At 55.1% G+C, this 23,526-nt stretch overlaps 1 protein-coding gene across 7 annotated transcripts in view; it reads right to left on the minus strand.

The window, feature by feature from the left end:
- LHX6 (LIM homeobox 6) overlaps positions 1 to 20,865 on the minus strand; it is a 42,078-nt gene extending 21,213 nt beyond the window's left edge. Inside the window, exons 1-4 of one of the 7 annotated variants that reach the window (XM_039506625.1) lie at positions 20,847 to 20,865; positions 18,386 to 18,457; positions 17,642 to 17,833; positions 17,374 to 17,495 (exon numbers count right to left, since the gene is read on the minus strand). In XM_039506625.1, the coding sequence (XP_039362559.1) occupies positions 17,374 to 17,495; positions 17,642 to 17,833; positions 18,386 to 18,454 (383 nt within the window). In that variant the 5' untranslated portion in view covers positions 18,455 to 18,457; positions 20,847 to 20,865. The other 6 variants (XM_039506626.1, XM_039506621.1, XM_039506620.1 and 3 more) reach the window with 6 other exon arrangements.
- Positions 20,866 to 23,526: the final 2,661 nt, after the last annotated feature.

Raw genomic sequence — 23,526 nt, forward strand, 5'->3', positions numbered from 1 at the left:
TCCAGTGGCTGTCACCCGTCCTGCACACCATCACAAAGGGCTCTGGCAAGAGTCAGTCTCAGGAGACACTTAGAATTATTACATCCAAACAGTTTAGTGAAATTTAGAAAGTTCCAGCCCTGTGAAAGCCAAGCAAAAGGGCCAGGCACGGTAGTGACCTCAGTAGGTTTCTGGGGGTCAGAGACTCAGAGGCACAATCATAGGACTGGAAGAGACCTCGAGAGGTCATCTAGTCCGGTCCCCGGTACTCATGGCAGGACTAAGTATTATCTAGACCATCCCATTTGTCTAACCTGCTCTTTAAAATCTCCAATGATGGAGATTCCACAACCTCCCTAGGCAATTTATTCCAGAGCTTAACCACTCTGACAGTTAAAAAGTTTTTCCTAATGTCCAACCTAAACCTCCCTTGCTGCAATTTAAGCCCATTGCTTCTTGTCCTATCCTCAGAGGTTAAGAAGAACAATTTTTCTCAGAAGGAGAAATAGCATTAAAGGTCTGATCCAAAGCCCACTGAAATCAACTGAAAGATCCACCCCTGGTTTTGGATCAGGCATTTGCATAAGAGCTGTAACGTCCGCCTGTGGCAATAGCCTAATGGATGATAAATTCATAAACAAGCAGTTGAGGTAACGTGGTTAAATGAATCATCTTTCAAGTCTGTGGGCTTTTTATTTTGGTCTTTGTCAATGTAACATTAGGGTGGGAAATGTGTAAAGCTGGTCAAAAAATAGTTAACAAAACTTTTTTCCTTCGAAATAAGCCAGTTTTATTGAAACTGAAATGTTTCAAAAAATGTATCCGTTTTGGTGAAAATTTCCTTGGGAAGGTTTGCCAGGTCCAAGATGGAATTCCTGTGGAGGGGAGAGGGGAGAAACAGAGCCCAGAATAGTCATATTGCCTAGTGGTCATGACAATCATCTGGGGCGCGGGAGACTTAAACCTGGGTCTCCCACATCCTGGTTGAGTGCCCCCATTACCGGCTGTTCTGGAGTCTGTCTCTCTTGAAAAACTTCAGAAGGGCTGCACTGAAACAACAACACTTTGAAATCTCAAAAATTGTAGCTACATGGAATTATTGTTTTCCAGCCAGCCCTAGAAATTTGTTAGAGCCGTTTTCACCGTTCCAGTGAACTGGACCATGTTATTTTCAAATATTATACACATCATTTGCTTTTTTTAAAAAATGTGTAAATAAAAGTCTTTTCACTGATAGAGGAAGAAAGTCAGTTGATTAATTTATGTCAAAAATGTCATTTCATGTTATGTCCTTGAAAAAGCAACAAAAGTTCCCAAAGCGCCCTCTGTTCTGTGCTGTACGTCTAGGACTATTCTTAGGTTTATGCAGAACCCAGAATGTCCATTGACATCCATAATGCCTGATTCTTGCAAGTCACTGTTGCTTGTAAAGGGCTCTATAGTTTACAAGAGAGAATCAATGTGAAATCCTTAATATACAAATGTCCCAGTCACCTCCCCAGAGAACGGGAGGCTTTTTGGGGACTATTACATCCAGCTCAGTGAAATCTAGTTTGCATTTTCCTTCTGATTTTTTTTTCTTTTAAATGTATATTTATTGTTCTTTAACAAGTAAAAAAAAAAGCCAAAGAAAGAAAAAAAACCCAGCAGCAATGAAGCAATGGAACAGACCATTTTCTTTTCTTTGTGACAACAGAGTTAATGTCAGTCCTGAAATTATTCTAGTATCAGATAATGTTTCCTTCACCTATAATCTAGCGATATTATTGGGGTGAGATTTGTTGCCTTTGTCTAAAGCACCAGCAGGAGACAAAGGATACAAGACTGATGGGCCATCTAAATCCCTGTGTTATAACCCCAGTGGAGATCTGGGATCAGATGAACTGCTTGTGTGTTCCGGTTTTGCTGTTCCCATTTTTCAATATTTGAATGTGGCAGGTTGGCCATGCCCGAGCCCAGACAACCTCTTTTGCCACTGGCCTACCAGCTAGGAAGGGCCAAGAAGGTACAGAACACAGTGCTTCGTGTGTATGTCAATTCAGTCTCTTACGTCTGCACAGCTCAAACTTCCTTTCAGTTTTGTTCAACACTCTGAAAGCATCGGCTCAGCGTCAAGAAAGCAAACAATGTCAGGAATGATTAGATAATAAACGAGAAAATATCATGCCACTGTACAAATCCATGGTACGTCCACACCTTGAAAACTGTGTGCAGGTCTGGTCACCCCATCTCAAAAGAGATATTATTAGAATTGGAGAAAGTACAGAGAAGGGCAACAAAAAATGATTTTGGGGGTATGGAACAGCTTCCACATGAGGAGAGATTAAAAAGACTGGGACTGTTCATCTTAGAAAAGAGATGGCTAGGTGGGATATGATAGCAGTCCCTAAAATCATGAATGTTGTGGCAAAAGTGAATAGGGAAGTGTTATTTACCCATTCAAACAACGAAAGAACCACGGGTCACCCGATGAAATTAATAGGCAGCAGGTTTCAAACAAACATAAGGAAGTATTTTTTCACACAACGCACAACCTGTGAAACTTGTTGCCAGGGGCTGTTGTGAAGGCCAAAAGTATAACTGGGTTCAAAAACAAATTAGATAAACTTGTGGAGGGTAGGTCCATCAGTGATTAGCAGCAAGATGGTCAGGGATCCAACCTCACGTTTTGGGTGTCCCTAAACCTGACTGCCAGAGGCTGGGTCTGGACAACAGGGGATGGATCACTTGAAATTGCCCTGTTCTGTTCATTCTCTCTGAAGCATCTGGCACTGCCCAAAGTTGGAAGACAGGATACTGGTCTAGATGGACCATTGGTCTGAACCAGTATGGCCGCTCTTATGTTCTTAATCTGGGATGTTTTATTATTACTTCATCCATTTTTATTCCCAAAGATTTTTGAAAAACAAAAACCATAAGACACTTGCAAATCCTTCATGTTTCCAGACTCATCTTATGGCTCAAAGCAATTTCAACCATTTCAGCCATACAATATAAACCAACTGTTAATTTAACTACAAACCCCACAGAGCTACCCCAGACTCACCACCCCTCACCTGAGCATTGCAAAACTAAGCAACCTTCCACACTCTGTGCCACCTAACGCATTGTTTCCAAGTATTCTAATGGCCCACATGCTCATCTCACTCCCTGGAACGACTCCACTCACTTCAACAGAGTTTGTTCCCATTTACACCAGCATTAGTAAAAGGAGACACAGGCTCTCCGTGTCTGAATCCCCGCAGAGCTAGTGTTGAGACACTGGTATCGTTAGATGGGGCAAGACTGGCATCTATTCAGATTACTGATTACAAAACTATGAGAGGAATAAAAATGTCTAAATTTCTGAGTCTGACCATAACTGACCAGAAAAAAAAAAAGCAAAAAAGCAAAGAGGACATTTTTGCACTGAAGTTATACAGAGATCTGACTAATGTACTTCAGATGGGAACATTGTAAACTGACTTCTTGCCAGTCAGTTTATATAAAAGCACAAACAAATGAACTGTATTAATTATTTTTTTTATTATTTAGAACTAAACATCTTTCCTGCAACTTGGGTTACTTGGAACAACGTGCTATGTAAACAAGCTTACACTGAACTGTAGAGACAGAAGGGGAAGGGTCAAGCTTAAGCCAATTCATAACACCCTGTAATGCCACAAGTCTTAGCACGTCTCACCACACTTCTCCTCCAGAGCGCTCGAAGCGCTTCCTAAAGCCAGGAGAGTTTCATTACCCCATTTTACTGAGACAAGGGGTGCGAAAAGAACTTGCTTCCTGGCCTGGAGCAAGTTCCTTTCGCACCCCTTGTCCCAATGCATTGGAAGGCTCTGCCATTCGAAATTCAGGCAACTAGCCAATCAGTTACCTCCCCTGCTCTGCCCAGCTGCTAAGCTTAAAGACCACCTGGTGTAATGGGTGCAACCCTGGGAAGCTGCAGCGGAGAGAAGAAAACCTAAGGCTCAACCCTGCTCCCACTAAACTCAAGGAGATTTCAGTAGCAACAAGATTGGGCCCCTTAGGCTTTTCCATGGACCTGCTGACTTTTTCTGACCCCCAGCCGCAACGTAGGAGAGGTTTGATTGTGACATTCCTTTCTCACCACACCCCTGCTTCTCCTCATCCCACCTTAATACGAACTGGACAAAAGCAAACTTGATACTGGGGACAAATGTGCGGGGACAGACATGCCCAGTTGTTATTTACGCACCAGGCTCATGCAATCGTTGGGTGATTTAATGCACTCTGCAGGCCCCATCCTGTTCCCACCAGGACTGATGGGGCCGCCAATAGGAAGAGGGTGGTGTCCCTTTGTATAGTCTGTGAGCCCTCAGTGGTGCTCACTGGGTTCTGTGTTTGTTTAGAAACTGCCCGAGCTGCAGTGTGTAGTCGCACGTTGTGCACAGCTAGCGGCCATGATTAGCTGGAGCCTACGCATTCCCTCACGTTACGTTTGTCGTGTAAAGTGACAACAGATGGCAAAGCTCCCAGGCGCTTCAATGGTGAGGGCACAGGGGCTACAAATTTAACGGAATTTTCCATACTGGACTCCAGTGCTCTGCCAGGCACTCAGCTATTAGGGCGTGATGGGGTCTGCTCAACAGATGGACAGACCCTCACGCCTTCAAAGGGCTCTTACAGTCCCTTCTGCCCATGCACTTACATCAAGGAGTGCCAAGCCCATGTACCAGCATAGCCCTCTGCAAACGCCGTGATGCAGGTGTGTTTCTAAACCAAATCAATCAGAGCCTCTTAAAAAACAAACAAACAAAACAAACACACACACACACAGCTCCCCCCTCAAAATACTGAGAGAAGGACGTTTACATTGTGCACCACAGCCCCTGTAAAAATCCCTAACCTTGGGGAAGCTGCATTCCCGGAACATTCATGGGAAAAACTGTTTGGGTTCCTTTTGTCTGCGATTAGAAATCCAACACCCTTGGGAACTGAATGGCTCCGGAAATTAGTAATGGGATAGGAAGCCTTTCACCTCTAAGTCACCAGTCCTGGCTGCGGTCAGCAGTAACCAGAAATGACTGGCGTTCGGTCGCCTACATGGAATGAGTTAGCAGTTTCAGTCTAGCTCCCAACAAACGGGCCCACACCAGCCAGCACGTCCCCGTGGGGCAGCCTCAGCAGGAAGGGGCAGAATGGAGTGGGCCGTGGAGGCTGCATTCCCCTCCTCCACCTTGAGCTGGGTGGCCGGAGAACAGGGCTGTCGCATGACGCAGGAAGAGGGAGAGGAAACTTGCACTGTCACTCTCTGTGCATACCCGGTCTGTGCATACCCGGCTGTGAGTCCAACACCAGCACTAAGGGTGGGGGGTGGGTGAGAGAGAGAGAAAATAACCCCTTGCTGGGGCTGAGGCCAAATCACCAGCTCTCACTCAGAGTGGATTTTAACAGCCAGCCCAACGGGCTGCTCTGGGAAATGCCAGCAGGCCTGTACCTCTGGTGCTGCAGCAGCCCCAAGGACAAGGTCCTTTCTGATCTTCTCTACCGGATCCTTGCTGTAAACAGTGGAATGAAAATAAAATGGAACGAAATCCTCTGGGCGTTGTCCTGTTACCACCTGGGCTCCAGGAGAGCCAGAAAAGGGGACTTGGCTGTAATCTCTGCTCCAGGAACGTCCCGTCCAGCATGTACCGTAAGGCAGAGAATGCCAAGCATTATATAACTGCTGCTGCATGGGATTCAAGCCAGCCACTCGGAGAGGAGATGGGCAGCCATGGACATGCTATAAGAGGAGATAAAAGATACAAAGCCGGAGGCTTTCCCAGACAAAAGGTCATATTCTCCTGATTACAGGCTCAGTCCTGCATCTCCTCACCCCCCGCCATGTAGCAGCACTGGCTTTGATGGTCTCTTACTATGCGCAAGAGCTGCCGGATTGGGTCCAGCAGCGCGTGGTTTGTGGCTGGCTGACTGACAGCAGCATGCACTCCATCACAGCTAACAGGAGATGGACAGCGGTGGTGACATTCCCAAATCTCATCTTGGCCTTTGCAAAGGTGGATGTAACATCTGGCAATGGAAAAGTGCAAACTCCACTAAGAACCTCCTTTTACCAGCAGGCTCTCTGCACTCTGTTACACAACCCTGCCACGCTTTAAGATGCTGGCTGTCACGTGGCACCGTGCTCCTTGGGAAGGCAAGCTGGCAGCTGCAGCAGGGACCATCCAGCATCGCTGAGTGTGTATAAAATCCCGGCCAACGGACTCAGGCCCATGCCCAGGCCTCATGCCCTCACAGAACAGAACATGCCATGTGTCTGATGATGTGGGTATTCACCCACGAAAGCTTATGCTCCAATACATCTGTTAGTCTTGAAGGTGCCACGGGACTCTCTGTTGCTTCTCACAGAACAGAACATTCTGCTCAATGCTGTCAACATCCAGTTTTGCTCCTGAAGAATTAGCCCCCAGGTCACTAAATGCAATTAATTGACAAGACACGGGAAGAGGCAACAATTTTGCAGGGAAATGCGTGCGAGGCAGCCTGTGCATTGCTCACAGCAAGGAAATCAGCCGTCTTGTCGCATGTGTGCTCACCTAAGTGAGGAAAGGGGAGGCTGGGGGTGACCAGAACACGTCATCTTAATGTGATCTCTCTTTACTGTAACAGGGATGTCCCAGGAAGGAGAGAAGCTCTTGTCCCCTCTCTCGCTAGGGATTTACAGGCCACACTCAAAGTAGCAGCATTCTCCCCAAGTGTTTACACTGCACCTATCACTGTTAGCTGAGGGCCTGCTTAGCTCTCTGCCTTTGGGCTAAAGGATGCATTTCTCTGCAGGGCTGGGAATGATCCGCTGGCATTTCTGCAGGTGCCTGTTTACCATTATTCCAACAGCTGGGCTGGCCACACAAAGGGCAGGCCAGGTTCAGATCAACATGTGCAGTTGACATGATACATTCGGCCTGTGGAAAACTGGGGGGGGGGGGGCGCATCCTCCCACCCTAGCAAAAGGGAGCTGCATCCAGCCTGGAGCCAGAGACTGAGTGTGGCTAAACCAACAAACAAAGCTGGTTTCTGTCTCCCTCTGCTTCGCTCCTATGGGAATTGCTTCTAGTCTGGTAAAGGCAAATGTGAGCTGCATTCAGAAACGCATTCCCCAGCCCCTTGCTCATCTGCCTTGGCTTCAAAATAAATGCTTCACCTGGAGCAAATGAGGAAAATATTAAATGCAAAGACCTGTGTTTAAAGGAGACAGCTGTAGCTACGGCAACATGCAATGTGGAGATCCTGCTGCCTGAGCTCACACAGCCCGTGCAGAGGGGGCTGCAGCCCAATGTGCAATCTGACACGTCATCTCCCCAGGGCAGGGCTGCCCACAGCCAGCTAAGACATTTAAAAGGGTGGCAAACACTGGGGTGCAAAATGAGGTTTAAACATGGGGTTTAAAATGTGCCAGCTGAGAGGTTTTAACACCACCACATATTCTCCTAGTCTAGAAAAACCAAGACTGGATCACTAGCCCTCGTTAGCGTGATAAAATAAGGTCAGGAAACATTAAAACTATTGAAATGAAATTTTTAAAGAAGCTAATAATACAGTTATTTTGCAAAGTGAAAGAACATGGGAGGGGGTCAGACGCCCCAAACTTCAAACTCCCCAGAGTTACTGGTAAAACTGTAACAAAGAGATTTGTCTGTTAATGAGACCTGGGGCTGCTACATTCCCAGCAAGTCACCCAAAACCTGGCTCTTGGCTCGGTAACGTTCACCTAAACCAAGACTAAATAATAAAACAACAACAATAATTATTAATTATAATGTATTCAATTAATTCTAGTATACTATAGATTTGTGGATGTTTCAGCTTTGGGGGACACTAGTGCTCTTTGATTTGAAGAAGCGACTGCCAGTGGACACGCACACTGTACGTGCGCGCGCACACACACACACACACACACACACTGTGCCTATACACACGAATAGTCAAGAAACAGTCTTAAAATACTAACCCCCTGGGAATCATTATTTGTGTGTTAAACCCGCCCCATCAACAGAAAACTCCTGTTTAATACGGTAATTCTCGCCTCTGCTACAAGACCGTAGATTACTGTTTATCTGGCTGTTAAAATAACTGCGGAGCTGCCTATCCAAAGCTCTAGGCAATCTCACACACACACAACAATTGACATCTCAGCAGCGTTAGAACGATTAATTCAGCAGGTGCTCAGCCTCCTACCGAAACCCTTGTCCGCCCCTTCCTGGCGTACGAAGCCCGCCTGCCCCTAGCCCTCGCCAACGCCCTGCCAAACCGACCGGGAGAACCGCACACGCGGGTCCTTCCCTTTCCTTTGCACCCGGGTTCCGCGCTGTTGTGCGCCGCGCACTCCGCGTGTGCAAAACCGGAGCGGGTTTGAGCACGTTCACTTCGGTCTTTTCAGTATCCGGTTCTCGAGCCTGTGGCTGGTTGGGATCAGAACGGTACCGGGCGCTGGCTACAGAAATAGAAGAGAACTTTGCCTCCCTTCAAAAACCAACCCAACCCCAGCCCCAAACCCAGGCCCAGCCCCGTGCTAAAACCTCTCTGAACACTGCATCGTGTAAAGCCGGCAACCCCTTTCGCTAGAGCTCGTGGAAATCGTTTGCCTAAAAATTCGCAGAGTGTTTTCAATCGAAAACAATTGTATCGTGAACAAAATATTTTCTACCAACATAGTCTGGTTCTTGTTAAAAAACAACAACTGTTTTTTGTTTTGTTTTGTTTGTTTTGGGGTGTTTTTTGGGGGGGAGGGGGTTCAGCAACCGGAAACCAAACTTGTTCATTAAAAAAAATAAAAACTGTTGGTTTTAAAACTTAAAAACCGTTTCCGTTTTCGATCGCCAATAAACAGATGTTTTTAGTTTTCAAAAAAATCCAACATTTGTCAAAGCTTTTTATTTTTTTTAAATGAAACTGACACTTTTATATCAAAAAATTACATTCGAAAAGCCCCAGCCAGCTCCATCCTCCCCTCCCTCCTCCCGCTGTATTTACTGATTGTTAACAAGAAAACAGTCTGCGTGCTTGGCCTGAATCGGGGTCCTGTTTGTTTTTTAACAAAGGAAAAGGAGTTGGGAGTTGTAAGGAGCCCTAATGACTCCTGAAGTGATGCCTGCTCGTCTGCTGGGCACCTGCTTGTGAACAAGCGTGTGATCACCAAAGTGCATCAGCTCGCACGCCCGTGCCAAAGCCCCGCTGAATGCACCGCACGGACACTGCGGAGCCACCTTCTAGCACATCAAACAAGCGGCGGGTTTTCCAGCCCTGGGACGCCAGGAATTGGATCTGCACCACTGTCCATTTCCTCCTCGCGGCACTGTCATATTAACCCCGCAAAGCCCGTAACTCTGCTCGCACCACTACTGCCACTGACTTCCCCTGGGATGAGAACAGTGTCCGCCCGTGCCTGGCCTGAGGCGCTGCTGAGAGAAACCGAGTTAACCAGGCGGCTTTCAGCGCCGTGTGAACGGGCGCGGGAATCTGGCTCTGTAACGAGGATGCTGCTGCCCGTGCGCCTTCCCCCGCGGGGCTGCTCGGAGTGTAAACGCCTCATTCCCCTGGGCGCGGGCAGGGGTGACCCACCCGGTGCAGCTGCTCTTGCACGAGGCACGTCGGACCAGGGGCGAAAGAAAAACGCGTCTCTTGTGAAGTCAGTGGCGCTGGTTTTGCACAGGGGAAGTCCCGGGGCGCGGCTGGCCAGACGCGCTCTGTGGCTCCTGGGAGGGGCCGGGAAACGGGCTGTGTGCGGAAGGGGTTTCCCCACCCCCGGCTAGACCCGGGCGAGGGGTGTCTAGCCCAGGCTACGGGGGAGCGGCCCGAGACCAGCCCCGCTTCTCCCCGCAGTGCCCGGAGCGGCCGGGAGAGATGCGCAGCTTGGGGGCCTGGGGGGGTTTGCTTTGTTGGGGTCACTCGACCTGGCTCTGATTGCTGATGTGCGGGGAGCAGCCGGGAAGCGCAGGCACCTGCTGAGCGGTATTTTAAAACGCGGTGACTGCGCGAAGCCCCGCCCGGCCGGCTCCGCTCCCTGTCCACACGGCAAAGACTCCGGCGCAGGGACCCAGCGCGGAGCAGCGGCCCTACACCGGGTCCGGGCAGCGACCGCCCGCTGAAGGGCTTCGAACGGGCCGTCTATCGCCAGCGTCTGTTTGCAGCCACCCCCGGCTGGGTGCACACCGCCCTTCCCCTCCCTGTGTCTGGACACACACGGGCAGGAGGGGCTCGCAGCCCTGCCCCCCCCCCCTCACACACACACACCGGCAATGACACAACACGCGGGTGTGTGGGTCACTCGCACAAACATACACAGCACGTGTGCAGAACAAATGGGGGTGAGAAACACCCCCCCCCACTGAAATACAAACGTGTGAGGAGAGCTGTGGGGAACCACCCCCCCCCAATGTAGATGTAATTTGAATTATACAATTAATGTCTATGTAGCGCGGTTGGGTGTGCGAAATAACATGCGCACATTCACATTCAATCCAGGCAAATGGCACACACCACAGGCACATCTGAAACACGTTACACACACGTGCTACATTCGTACCGACAGGAATATTGATTCCATCAATAGCGCCAGGTCCCCCCACCCCGCAGACACCCCCAGGCAACCCGCGCCACGCAGCTCCCTGGGCCCGGGACTGGGCCGGCACCAACCCGCTCCCAGCTCGCCCGGGTTTTCCTTCTGCCCAGCGAGCCCCAGGGCCCCTGTGAAAGCGCCTTGGCCGGAGCCAAGAGCCGCCCCACAAGCCACAGCCCCTCTCCCATGGCGCGGCGGCCGCGCAGCGAGGGGGCTGCGCAGTTTGCACAAAACCCATCGCTCCGCTCCCGGAGCCCTAGTGCCCCAGCAACCCGCCCCCCCCCCGCGAGCCCCAGGCGAGGAAGTACATTGTCCCCCCGCTGGTGAACCAGCGCCAAGGAACTCGGCCTGGCCCCGGAGCGGATCGCCGCTACCCTGCGGAGCTGCGAGACAGCGGGTTTGCGCGTTTTATTCAAAGCCCTGAGAACAGTGAGTGGGGCTCCGCTGTTCGCAGGTGATTGTGCAAACGGCCCCGTGACTCACTCCCCAGGCCAGAAGAAGAGCCCAGATTTCGCAGGCCGGCAGGCAGAAAAACCAACCGCGCCCCATCACTGATATGGGAACGTGGGCGAAGCAGTCTCACAGCACAGTGACCGGGGCAGGCGGAAAGGGAGTGACTTCGGCGTCACCTGAGAAGTGGCTTGTTTAGTCACCCCCTTTTCACCGTGACACCCAAACAATCACACAGCAAAATCCTGGCACCAGCATGAGGTTTGCCCGCAATTTTCACTGTTCCGCCTGTTTTCCAGTTACTGCCTCACCCCTGCGTCTGTCTGGTCTAGTCACACTGGAAACTCTTCAGGACAGAGATTAGATCTCTACAAACGGCGTGTCCGTACAGCGCCTGGCACACTGGGGCCCTGATCTGGGTGGGGGTCGCTGGGCTGCACTGACACACACTGACACACCCACACTCACTCACTCTCTCTGCAAGACGGGTCGATACAAATCCGACCCGCTGAAGCAGCAGAGCGAGAGCCCACCTGGAAATCTCGGGTGCCTCCCGGCCAGGGGCCCTGGCTGCGGACTAGAACTGCCTCTGAATGCCCAATACTCGTCCCCCGCCCTGGCACCACAAGTTTGTACCACATCCTCGGAGGAACCAAGGAGGTTTGACTGCAAGAATCAGCGGCTCTCCTGGAGTTAGGCTCTTCCTCCCCATCCGCTCACACACACACCCCCGCCCACGCCGGCTCGGGCGCCCAGTCTAGTTTGGATAGCAAGCTCTGGTTAACTAATTGGCCTGCGCAGCGCCGTGCACACGACTCGTGCCCCGCTCCGGCTCCTGCACAGTCCCGCGAACCCCCTTCTGCTCTCAGCCCCTCGCGGAAAGGAACGGAACCAAACGACACGTCAAGAAGCCAGACAGCCCAAGTGTCAGCAAACCCTGCCCCCTGCTGCGGTCCAGCCCCGCCCTCCCCTGGGGCAGCCCAGTTTCAAAGATCTGCTCCCGCGGCTGCCTGCCCCATAGCGAACTGGGCAAACCAGCCAATGCCCCTTGAAATCTGGCCCTACCCCGTGCGCTAGAAGCTACATCCAGTGCGCGGTCCCCTGTGCCGCTCCTGCCCCCCGGATCAAGGGACCTTCCCCTCCACAGACAATCTCCCCGCAGCGGGATACCTGCGCTCGCTCGGTACGTTCCGCCTGGAGAACGGAGAATATCCGGCAATTCTCTAGCGCCCATCCCCTGCCAGCCAAGGATCCCAAAGCGCGCCAGGCCCGGGGCAGGCTCGGGCGTTTGACAGCCCCGAGCTACCCGCCCTGGCCGTCGGGGCAGAGCGCTGCACGCCGCATCCAGCGGCGGGGGGAATCGAGGCACAAGGGCTGGAGTTATGGGAGCCGGAATGCGGCCAGGACGCAGCAGGCAGAATTCCTGCCCCGGGCTGAGGGCGAGGCCAGGGCCTGGGCTCTGCGGCTCCCCTGGCAGATGTCACACGCTCGCCGCTGGCCGGGGCAGGGACCCTCTGCTGAGGTGGGGGGAGAAGCCCGCCCGCACCTCCCGCTCCCCCAGGCAAGGACCTGCTCTGCACCCAGCGCGGGCCAAGGGGCGGACAGGCGCGGGAGAGGGGCTGTTTTGAACGCAGGTGCCGATTGCTTCGTATGGCCTCGGAACCGGCCTCAAGCAGCCGGCGAGGGTCCGAGCAGCTGCTCCGCAAAGGCGGGGGCAGAGTCACGCTCAGGCGAGTGGGGCAGGCTCTGAAACCCCCCGGGGGGGGGGCCTGAGCCCTGCAGTGACTCTCTGGTTTGGGGGAGCTGGGGCGAAACAGCACGTGGCCGACCTCCCCCCCCCGGGCGGGCAGCTCGGTCCTGACTCCGGTCCGGAGGGATCCCGCAGCACGTTACAGCCTTGAGCGGATACACATGAACCCTGGGCAGGAGTCACTTTCTTCCCCGCTGCAGGGAATGACACCCCCGTCCCGGACAGGAAAGGGAGCGGACTGCCCCAGCCACGTGCCACGGGGGGAATTTGGGGAGGTGAAATGGGAGTCTCAGAGCTGGGGCTGGGCCGGGACGCCACGGTTCATGCTCCCTGTTACCCAGCTACTCCCGGAGAGAGCGCAGCTCGGCTGCAGCCATGAGCGGGGGTAAAACAGATTTCAGGGCACAGCACGATAAACGCTTCCCAGACCGGTACCCTCCGCCCGAGATTCGCCTCTGGGGAGACAGGAGCCGGGCCGGCGCTGCGCCGTCAGGGTGGGATTTCCCCACCTGCTCGCTGGTGACCCAGGGACGCTTTGCCAGTGCCTGTCATGGGAGCGGAGTCAGCTCCGACAATCCCACTCGCCCTCCAAATGCTCGGCCAGGCGCGGCCCAGAGCACCGGGGGGGCGGGGGCTGAGAGCCATTGAACCAAGCTACATACAGGGTTTACAAGGGAAACCGCTTCAAGCCAGGGAGCTCCAATGCAGAGCACTGGGGCCTCGTCCTCCCCCGTACAAGTTCAGAGTAAAGTTACTACTGTGAAATGCCTTTAGTTCTCAGCACCTCTCTCCTTCAGCAGAGCTGCGCGCACACACACCCCCTCGGAACAGAGACCCGGCGAGGGGTTTTTACCATGAACTCTCTGGAACGGTCTGTGTTAAACAAAGCGCGTCTGAACATTAGTTCTTCAGAAACAGCGGAGCGGATCTTCCTCACCCTGCCCGGAACCATTCACCTGAGGCTGGGAGGAATATCAGCCCAATCCCCGACGGGCAGCAGCGTCCTGACTCGAGAGGGCTGGGAGGGAAGGGGCCCTCAGGATCAGCCCAGGGTAAAGCCACAAACATGTGATGCCGGGCACACGTTTACGGAGTGTCCACACCAGCCTGTACAAACGTGTTAGCTTCCTCCACTGAACTGTCAAACCAAAGAGCCGGAGGGGAAAACACTCTAGCTGCAGCCAAGCCCTGAGCCACAACTATTGCTGCAGCAGCGCTAGGAGGCCGCACGAAACCAGACTCGCCCCAGACATGCACAAAATTAAAGTTGTGAAGATTCGTGGTTAAAGCTCTCGCACATCCCTGGAGCCCCCTGAGAGGGTCCCACTCCTGCAGCTCCGACTCGCACGAGTCACGCCGCCCGAGAAAGGGGTTCCGGATCAGAGCCCATATTCCCAAGGGGCATAAACCCCACACCCTGCTGTGCCAGGCACTGCCGCTGAGTGCTGTCTCTGTCACGTGTGAGTCACACAAAGGGAGCAGGCGGCCAGAGCTGCCCGGCCAGCAGCGCTACCAGAATCCGAGAAACGATTCGCTGCAGGTGACCCCAGACAGGCGGTGATGCCAACACTCCTCTATGGGCCATGCAATCACGGGGGACAGGAAATGACAAACACAAATGCCAAAATAACTTGTTTTCCACACACCATCTCCCCGCAGCCACCTTTCCGAGGAGACCTGACAAACTGGGGGGGTTTGGACATGACATAGCCCAGGCGGGCACTCGGCCTAAGAGAACGATCTCGCTCAGGTCTCTGGCCACAACTCCTCCTCCCACCGGGGCCATTCAAGATGTTGGTTATCACCTGGCTGCCCGCCCGCCGGCTCCCCGGGGGTGGCTGCGTTTGAGAGGCGCTGCGCGCAGGTAGGTCCGTGATCCCACTGATTTCAGAGGAACGACTCACGCGAGTGAAGTTCCTCACACCCAGCAGAGTTTGCGGGATCGGGGCCACAGTTTAGGCCATTCGTTGAGACCGTTGGAATAAAAGGCATGTCAAGGATCACCACGTTTCATGGCTTCCCCAGCGCCAGCCCTGTTCCAAGGCCCAGCCCAGCCCCTCTCCCAACACGCGAGGAAGCGGGACTCTTTTGCGTGCGGCTTTTTGCACGCGGTCATTCCCATTTCCTGCCTTGGGTTTCCCCGTCCTCCTGGGGGCAGACAGCAGCGGGCCGGCCAAGCTGAGCCAGGTGCTGCACCAAGCCCCAAACCCAGCGGCGGGTCTGGACGTGCTCATTGATGGAGGCCCCCCGCCCTCACTCCCCCGCTCGTTGGGTGTCTCAGTCGCTGGGGCACTTCGATTCAATTCTAGTGTAAAAATCCCTCTCTCGCTGCCCGGGCTCTGACTCCTTGTCAGCCGAGGCTAGAGTGTTTTCCTGAAGCAGGTCGGGCTCGAAGCCCGGCTCCGCCGGCTGTTGGGGGTTTTTAACGTACCATCAAAGACGCTGCAGGATGTCTGAGGGCTGGAACACAGAACTTAGGGATGCCTTAAAAACGGAGCCTGCTTAGCTATGGCAGTTACTAAGCTCTGCAATTGACCTTCTTTTGCAAAAGCCGGGATAGTAAATCCGGTCCTGTCACACTTCACACCCCAAGGGAAAAACCAGGCGGCACGAATCCAGCGAACTCCTTTAAGGGTTTTTTTAAATCTCGCCCTATGCAACTCCCGGTTCATACAACGAAAGAAACAGAAGCCGGTGGAAATCAGCCTGCGCAAATATCTGGGGCTGGGGGTGGGTCTCTCTCTAGCGGCTTGCGACGGGTACAGCTGAGGAACGCGGCCAGCGGGCCTCTGGGGCCAGGATTATGCGCGAGAATTTCTTCCTAATTTAGCAGTTTGGGTTTCTGGTGATTTGCTGCTAGCAGGGCCCTGGACGCTAAACAAGTAGGAGGGAGAGAGCGAGACCCCGAGTGCCCCCGGCCGGGGTGCGGGCAGCCGCTTCCAGGGCGCCAGAAAAGGCTGCAAAGACCCCCCCCCCCAACCCCCGGCCGAGGAAGCGGGATGGGAGCGAGCGGCGCGCAGGTTGCCAGGGGAGGGAGTCCCAGAGACGGGGACAGGTCTAGCAGGGACCCGCGATCCATGCGCCCCACCTGTCCCCACCACCCCTCAGTTTTAGGTTCAGGAGCCGCAGCGCCCGTCCTCCCCGGGAGCGCAGCGCGCTTCCACGGAGCCGGCTCCCACCCCGGCTCTCCCCCGCCCCGGGAGCATGTCCCGCTCCGCGCCAGAGGCTAAGGGCGGCTCGAATGTACCCCGTGTCTGCCCTGCAGCTGGGGTCACGGGCGGGTTAGTGCCGGTGCGGCTCCTACCGACGTTACTGCGATCTCTGGGTCTGCCGGGGAGAGGCGGCGGCGTGAACCCGTCGCTACACCCAGCCCGCAGGGGAGCGATCCCGGGACAAGACACACGAATGACTAGTCGGGAGCCTCCGGCATGACAGGGCTCTGCCCCCACCTGGCCCCCTAAGGCGCCGGGTCCGGCCTGGCCCTGCTCTTACACCGACAGGAAGCGGCGGATTCGTTAAGCGACGTCGGAGGCGCCCGAAAAACGGGTTTTGCAGGATTTCCCCGTTTGCACTTGCGTGGAAATGGGAGGCTATTTCCAGCGGCCGGGGGCAGGGCTTACGGCTGGGGGGGGCTTCTTCCCCCGTGATCCTTAAGGAATAAACTGCCCCTGGGCCTCCCTCCCCAGCCTAGGAGCACTGCCCGGGGTCACAGGCCCTTGCGCAGGGCCAGGCTGGGCGCGGAGGCTTTGGGCAGCTGTCTGCGCTCCGCGGACCCGCCGCTGGCAGTGCCCGAGCCCAGGGGACTCTCCCCCAGACGCAGGAAGGCACCAGGCTTCGGAGAGGCTGGTTCTAACCCAGGGACGGTGCCTCTCCCCCCCCCCCCAGCGCAGAGGGGTTCCCTGCGGGGGACAGATCCCGGCTACCCGCTGTGGCTAAGCTGCCCGCTCCCGTTCTGTGCGGGATTCACCTGCCCGGGACACCCTGCTCCTCGCCGCGGCTGGTGGGTAACGCGCCTGACCTCCAGCGCTTCCACCGCACTGCGAGGCAGCGTTTACACGGGTCGGCTGGTGGTGGTGGACAACCTGTCTCTGTACACCCGCCTCATCCATCCATTCCTGGGACACTCGAGAACAAGCCCTGCCAGGCGGCTGGGCGCTTCGCCCTGCTTAACCCGCCGAGCCGCCCCGCGGGGACTTCAGGGGCCAGCCTGGGTGTAATGAACCCCCCACACCCGCCAGCAATTAGTTAAAGGGAGCCGATCCCCTGGTCTCTTCCTTAGAGGACACTTGTGCAGCTACCTGGGGCTTTTACGGTAATTAGCGCAGGCCCCCCCTTGCTCCAGGAAAAAAATCCCCGTCGGGCCAAGGTCTGGAGTCTGCGGGAGCCGAGCGCTGACCAGCCCGCCTTCCAGGAAACACACACACACACACTGGCCCGGGCCCGTTGCTACTCCGGATAAGGACAAACCGGCCCTACGCACCAGGCCCCGTTTACACAGCGAGTCTGCAAACCGAATCTGCCCTGTAACGGCACAAACTGCCGAAGGGAGCCAGATCCCTGGATTCAGAGCTGGACTCGGCCTGCCGCACTCGAGATCCCCGGCCAGCCGGGCTCCTACCTGAAATAATCCATTTTACAGAAGATCTCCTTGTTCTTGATGTAGCAGCTGTTCTGCTGGCGCAGGGAGGTCCGGCACACCGAGCACTCCAGGCAGCGCACGTGCCAGATCAGGTTGTTCACCTGGGACAGAGAAGGGGCCTCTGTGAACTGGTCTTGGGGCCAGGCATGGGCCCCCCTGCTCCGCCCCAGCAAGTCCCCTCGGCCACCCACCGAACTGGTCCCCGCTCCCCAAGGGAGGGCCCCATTCCGCCCTGCCCGGCGCTCACCTTGAGGAGGTACCTGTCCAGGATCTCCAGGCCGCAGCTGGAGCAGACGTTCTTGCCGGCGGAGGGGATGGAGGACGAGGAGGAGGAGGAGGAAGGCGGGGAGCAGACGGACGGGGTGGACGGGGTGCTGGGAGCCGAGCGCGCATCTTCCTTATCCAGGGTGCTGGGCAGCGTCTCTCCGTCCGACTGGGACTGCGGAGAAAGCACCCCGAAGCGGTCAGCCAGGGAGTCCCCAGCGCCCCGCGGGGGCCCCATTCCTCCCCCGCGTGGGGCTCCTGGGGGGACCGAGCAGCAGCACCCCAGAGCCACCCCCTGCCCTGTGATTCATTCCCCCACAGCCCGGCTCTGGAAGAGGGAGCCGCCCCATCTCCCCGCAGGGCCAGTCCCATGGGGCCGGGCCAAAGGAGTCGGAACAGCGCGCACCAGAGGCCGCTCCTCTGGAAGTCAGCGGCAAAGCTTCCGCGGGAGCCGGATGAAGCCCTACGCGCCACCCTGGAGCTGGGGCAGCGCGGCGGCCGGTGCGCCCTGGCTGGCCGCTGCGCTCAGCCCTTGGCCGGGTCCCGGGGCGCCCAGGCGGTTCTGCGGAGCCCGGCGCGGCCAGCTCCCGTCTGCTGTCGGTGAAGCCCCAGCGCCCTAGGGACAAACTCCCCAGCTGCCCCATGACAGGGGTGGGTGCCTGCGCGCCCCAGCTACCCTGGCTCCCAGGAGCTCGCTACCTCCCACCCAGCGGCCCTGCAGCCTTACCATGATCTGGGGGTGCTTGCTGTCCGGGCAGCGGGAGCTTCCCTTGGAGAGGGGGCCGTCCTGGGCCATCACCTTGAAGGAGAGAGCGGGAGAGATTGGCTGGGGCTCTACCCGCCTGGGCTCTACCGCCTGGGCTTCATGGCACCCTATATAAACCAGCTCAAAACAATAAATAAGAACTTTCTAGTGGCCATTTAAATCCTTTGCAACAAAAGCTGCGTCTCTTTAATGAAGCAATTTGAATGTGGATTGAATTCTCTCCCTGCCTGCACTTAACCCGGGCCTCTTGAAGTAATCGCTCGGTTCCCATGCGAGCCAAGGCGCTGAAAAAACACAAACTACCTGCAATTAGAAATTGCCGTAAATGCCCAAGATAAGAGGTATCCAGAGTGTCAATTCCAGCTGTCAATCAGGGAATCCATCAGGCCACCCAAAGAATTGCAAATTTGATTTTTTTAATGGTAGTAATTAAAAATCGAAATTCTTCCCCCCGCGCTCTGAAACGCAGAATGCAGCAGAAAGCGCCTGGATTGAAAATCCTCCCCATTCAAGTGAGGGGGGAAAAACAAACCCACTTTCTGCTTCCAGGTCTGGGCTTTAAAAACCAGCGCGGCTGCAGCTGATATTTAAAGCGCACAGAGGGCAGCAATTTTTGGATTCCTCGCCTCTCGTCTCCCCCCCAAGCCCGGCCCATTTGCGGCTATTAAGCCCCTATTCAGGCAGACAATGCCCAGCGCTTCCTCCTGATTTGCCTCTGTCTTTGCTAAATCGCTTTTTTTCGAAATTCCTGAGCCATTTGCATAAACGTGCGGGGCTCGGCGGGTCGGTGCGGGCTCCGTCTCCTCGCCCGGCGCTCACCTTCCAGCCCCCGGGCACGGAGCCGTTCGCAGCTCCTCCGAAGCCAACGAATGGCAGCCAGGCTCCGCACCCCGGGCCCCAGGCTCCCCTGCCCCGCTCCTCGCTCACCTTCCCCGCGGGGGCGCCGGCGGCCAGGGGCTGGCTGCCCGGGCGGAGCGGGGCCAGCGGCTCATTCTTCCAGTACATGGACAGGGCGGAGAGACGCGTCCCGCTCGGAGCCGGGGCTCGGCGGGGGCAGCGCTCGGCTCTTCCTCCTCCCGCTGCGCTCGCCCCGGGAGCTCAGGGGGGCCCGGGGCCCTGCCCCGCCGGGGAAGGCCGGAGGCGGCGGCGCTGGCTGGGCTGGAGCTGCCGGGAGAAGTTTCTCCAAATTCTTCCTTCCACTGTCCCCGGCGGGCAGGACCAGGAGCAGGGTCCGCCCCGCGCCTCCTCCAGCGCAGCCCGGCGGGTGGGGCGCGGGAGGCCGGGGCAGCGCTAGGCTGCCGGGGAGCCCTGACCCCCAGGGCCCGTTAGGTTCCCCCGGGCAGGCAGCGCTGCGAGCGGCTGGAGCTCCCGGCGGTCCGAGCCGGGCACTAGCCCCACCTTCGCCGCCCTCTGCGCCCTGGGCGGGGCAGCCACCTGCGGGGGCAGCGGGCCGGGCACAGACACGTGGCGCCGGCTCAGGCGCGGGGACTGGCCCGGGCAGGGGCAGGGGGCTCCTCGCTGAGCCCTGGTCCCATAGGAGCTGCCGGGCTCCGGCCCGGGCACCGCCGCCCTTGGGAGACCGGAGAGGACTGCGCGCTCCCGCGCGTCTCCCCAGCATTATAGGAGGCGAGGGCTGGAGGTGACGGGGAGGGGCCCGGAGGGTTCTGCTCCTCTCTCCTCCTAGCTCGTCGGGAGCCAGCCAGAGGCGGGGCAGTGACCTTCCCTCTGTTCCCAGGGCCTGGGGTCTGCCGCCGCCGCCCCCTCCTAGGGCCTTGCGCAAGGCCCTGCGCTCCCCGCAGCCAGCCCAGCCTTCCCCCGGGGGGAGCCGGTTCATTTCCAGGGAGCTGCCCCAGTCCTGACCCCCCTGAAAAGCGGCCAGAGGCCGGCTCAGGAGAGCGGTGCCGTGTGGATACCTCGCCCAAGGGGGAACAGCCCTGCAGGGAGTCGGACAAAGATAAATTAACCGCCCCCCCCCCCCAGGTAAGCGATTCTGTTCAATAGGTTCCCAAGCCGCCCCGGGGCGCGGGCTTTGAAAAGGCTCCCGAAGGAGAGACTGTGAGATCGCCGGTCCTGTAGGGGAGACAACGCCCTGTGCAGCCAGCCTGCAGCCGGGGTCCCGGCTAAGGGCCCGTTTAAAGGGGGCTCCTTAAAACCAGCGGGCTCGATCCTGATTAATGCTACTGCGGAAGCAGTTAGTCTGTTCATTACATGATGCTAAATAAGTGAACAACAGCCTCTCACGCTCCTAATTAGATTGTGGTGTTAATTTACTGAAGCAACCGTAGCTTTTTCTGTACACAAACATTGCACCAGTTTAACTACAACATTGGTCTGTCGTTTGATTCAGTTTAACCAGTGCACATCCTCGGTGTGAACGCGCTTAAATCAGTTTACCAGGTACAACTAAACTAGTTTGTGGCACCTTCCGACCGAAGGAAGAGCATCTAGGCGAGGTGGCTGCATCAATGTAACGATGAATCCCCACGTGCTTCTAATGACATTGGTAGAATTCTCCTGTGTAGACAAGGCCGCAGGAGTTACTCATTTAATCCAACCTTGGGGGCTGGAAGGCTAGGGTCAGACACCTGTGGCTTGGTTAGAGCCTGAGCTCCACACCATTGAACTGAAATGGGTTTGAACCCAACTTGGTTAAACAGGTGCTAGTCCGTGCACACACTCATTTGGGTTTAAGTGGTTTACTGCAGATTAATTTAAACCAATTCCTTTACACAGTGATGTGAAACTGCAGCAAGCCTGGGTTCAATCACAAGAAGCACAGCACACAGCAGTGTAATGACATCAGTTTAAAATCACACCTTTAGTTAACCTCCTGCAACTTTCTTGTGTAGACAATGCCTACAGGTCCCAAATAAGGGGCCCGCTCTTCAAAGGCACTGGAGTTTTCACTGAACTTTAAGAGACTTTTCTAATAATAGGCTAATAGCATCATGTCTCCATATCTGTTTCAATGGCAGCTCCCCCCTGAACAAATATGGGGACATGGGCCCCACTCCTTCAAAACACTTATCTATAATATTGAGCATTAATGCAGCACCACTGACCCACTTTACTGCTTCCTGGAGAAGGTTTATTTTGTTACTTTACTATCTGCTTAGTTACCTAACTTCAGGCACCCCCGTTTGAAGATTGTGGATTTTGTTGATTTCTGCTAGGAGAACATTCACGTTGGAAAGGAGACAGCCCCAGCTTGGCAACACCCCACTTAGCTTTTCCATTGCAGTTGTATCTAGCAATCTTGGTTTTAAAGGGTTTCATTAGTAACCTGATAATTCTAGAGCAGAGCACCAGCAGCAGTTCCACCATGAAGTAATTCTAGGAAAGTAACATGAGATGATGAAAGCTAGAGATGGATACTCCTGGTTATTAATTTTGACAGCTAAATTGGTAAGCAAAGGGGAAATCAGATGAAAGTCATTTTAGAGTAAATACAAGACGTTACATTTAAACATTCGGGTTGTGACAAAAACTGAGGAAACCAAGAAAATTCAAACGCAAGATGACTAGTCCACCCTTCCCTCATCCCTTTGGGCCTCTCCACAATGACCTGCCAGAAGAATAAAGTGGCAACAGGAGCAGAGCAAGTGCAAAGGAACCAACGCTGGAAAGAACTTAGGCCACTTCTCCATACTTACGGGTTCTGAATTAGCTGGGAATTCTTCAGAAAGGGAATAAGAAAATGTGGGGGAAATAAAGAAACTGCTCAGGACACAGCAATGAGACTTTGCGGTGTATTACGGAGATGAAGAATAATGCAGAATTAGAATGGCCATAGCATAAAAACAATGGCTAACTGGAGTTTTTCTGTATTCGCTGTTGTTGTCTGTGGAAATCAGGAGTGGACTCAGCGCAGAGATTGGAGCTTCCAATTTAAGCCTGGTTTATACTACAAAGTCAGGTCGATGTAAATCACCAGGTATCAACCTAGTTATGCAGGTGTCTACACTCAACTATGCCTCCCACTGTTGTAAGTGTCCCATTACAGCAACGCAGTAACACTACCTCCCGGAATGGTGTTGAACCATAGTCCATGTGCTGTGGTCAATACAGTGCGAGCGCAGATACCGCACTATGTCAACCCCAACAGTCCTCCTGCAGCTGTCCCACAACGCCTGACAGCGGCTGCTCTGTGACAGTGACAATTGTGAACTCCACTGCCCCAGGGTCACGGAAACCAGGTGCCACTCTCCTCCCCAGAAACTTCCCCATGTATTTTTGGGATGCCTTTTCCTGATGGTTCACCTTGGTGAGCACACCTAACAGCTCTCCTGAACAGCGGGCTCCTGCCGAGAGTAGACATGAGATATTGGATCTCCTGGACCTGTGGAGAGAAGAGGCAGTGCAGGCCCAGCTACAGACCAGCTGTAGAAACATGGACATCTCTGAGCAGCTTGCACAGGACATGCAGGAGAAGGGGTATCACAGGGATCAGCAGCAGGGCTGCAGGAAACCAAAGGAACTGAGGCAGCCATACAATAAGGCCAGGGAGACCAACAGTGAGCTGGTGCTGAGCTGCAGACCTACCGTTTTCACAATGAGCTGCATGCCATGCTTGGCAGAGACCCCACCAGCACCTTGCAGACCACCATGGATACCTCTGAGGCACCTGAGAGACAGACCCTGCCCTGAGCAGTGAGAAGGCAGAGGAGGATGAGGGACCTGTGGCAGGAGGCTCCAGCTACACAGTGAGCCAGGGTCTTCTGGAGATTCCACCGCAAACTAGCCAGTCCCACCAGCCAAGCCTGGATGAAGAGGAAAGAACCTCAGGTAAGTGTGTGTGTGCATGCTCTCTCACTGTTTAAATGGGACAATGACGCCTGGCCCATCCCCAAGTTAGCAGGACTTTGCTTTACTTGTATGAGAAGTGGAAGTAGAACAAAAGGTAGTTACCCGCTTTTCATTCCCCTGTAGGGTTAGGCAGGGCATGTGAAGCAGAGTGTTTATATCCATAGGGATGTGCCTTGTATCCTCCCAAGAGGTCTTGATGAAACTTTCCTAGAGATGCTCTGCAGTCCTCTCCCAAATGTTTCTAGGGATGGCTGCCGTATTGCTTCTTCCACAGTAAGACGCTTTCCTATGCCACT

The sequence above is a fragment of the Mauremys reevesii genome, linkage group 19 (genome assembly GCF_016161935.1).
Source record: "Mauremys reevesii isolate NIE-2019 linkage group 19, ASM1616193v1, whole genome shotgun sequence".
Lineage (NCBI taxonomy): Eukaryota > Metazoa > Chordata > Testudines > Geoemydidae > Mauremys > Mauremys reevesii.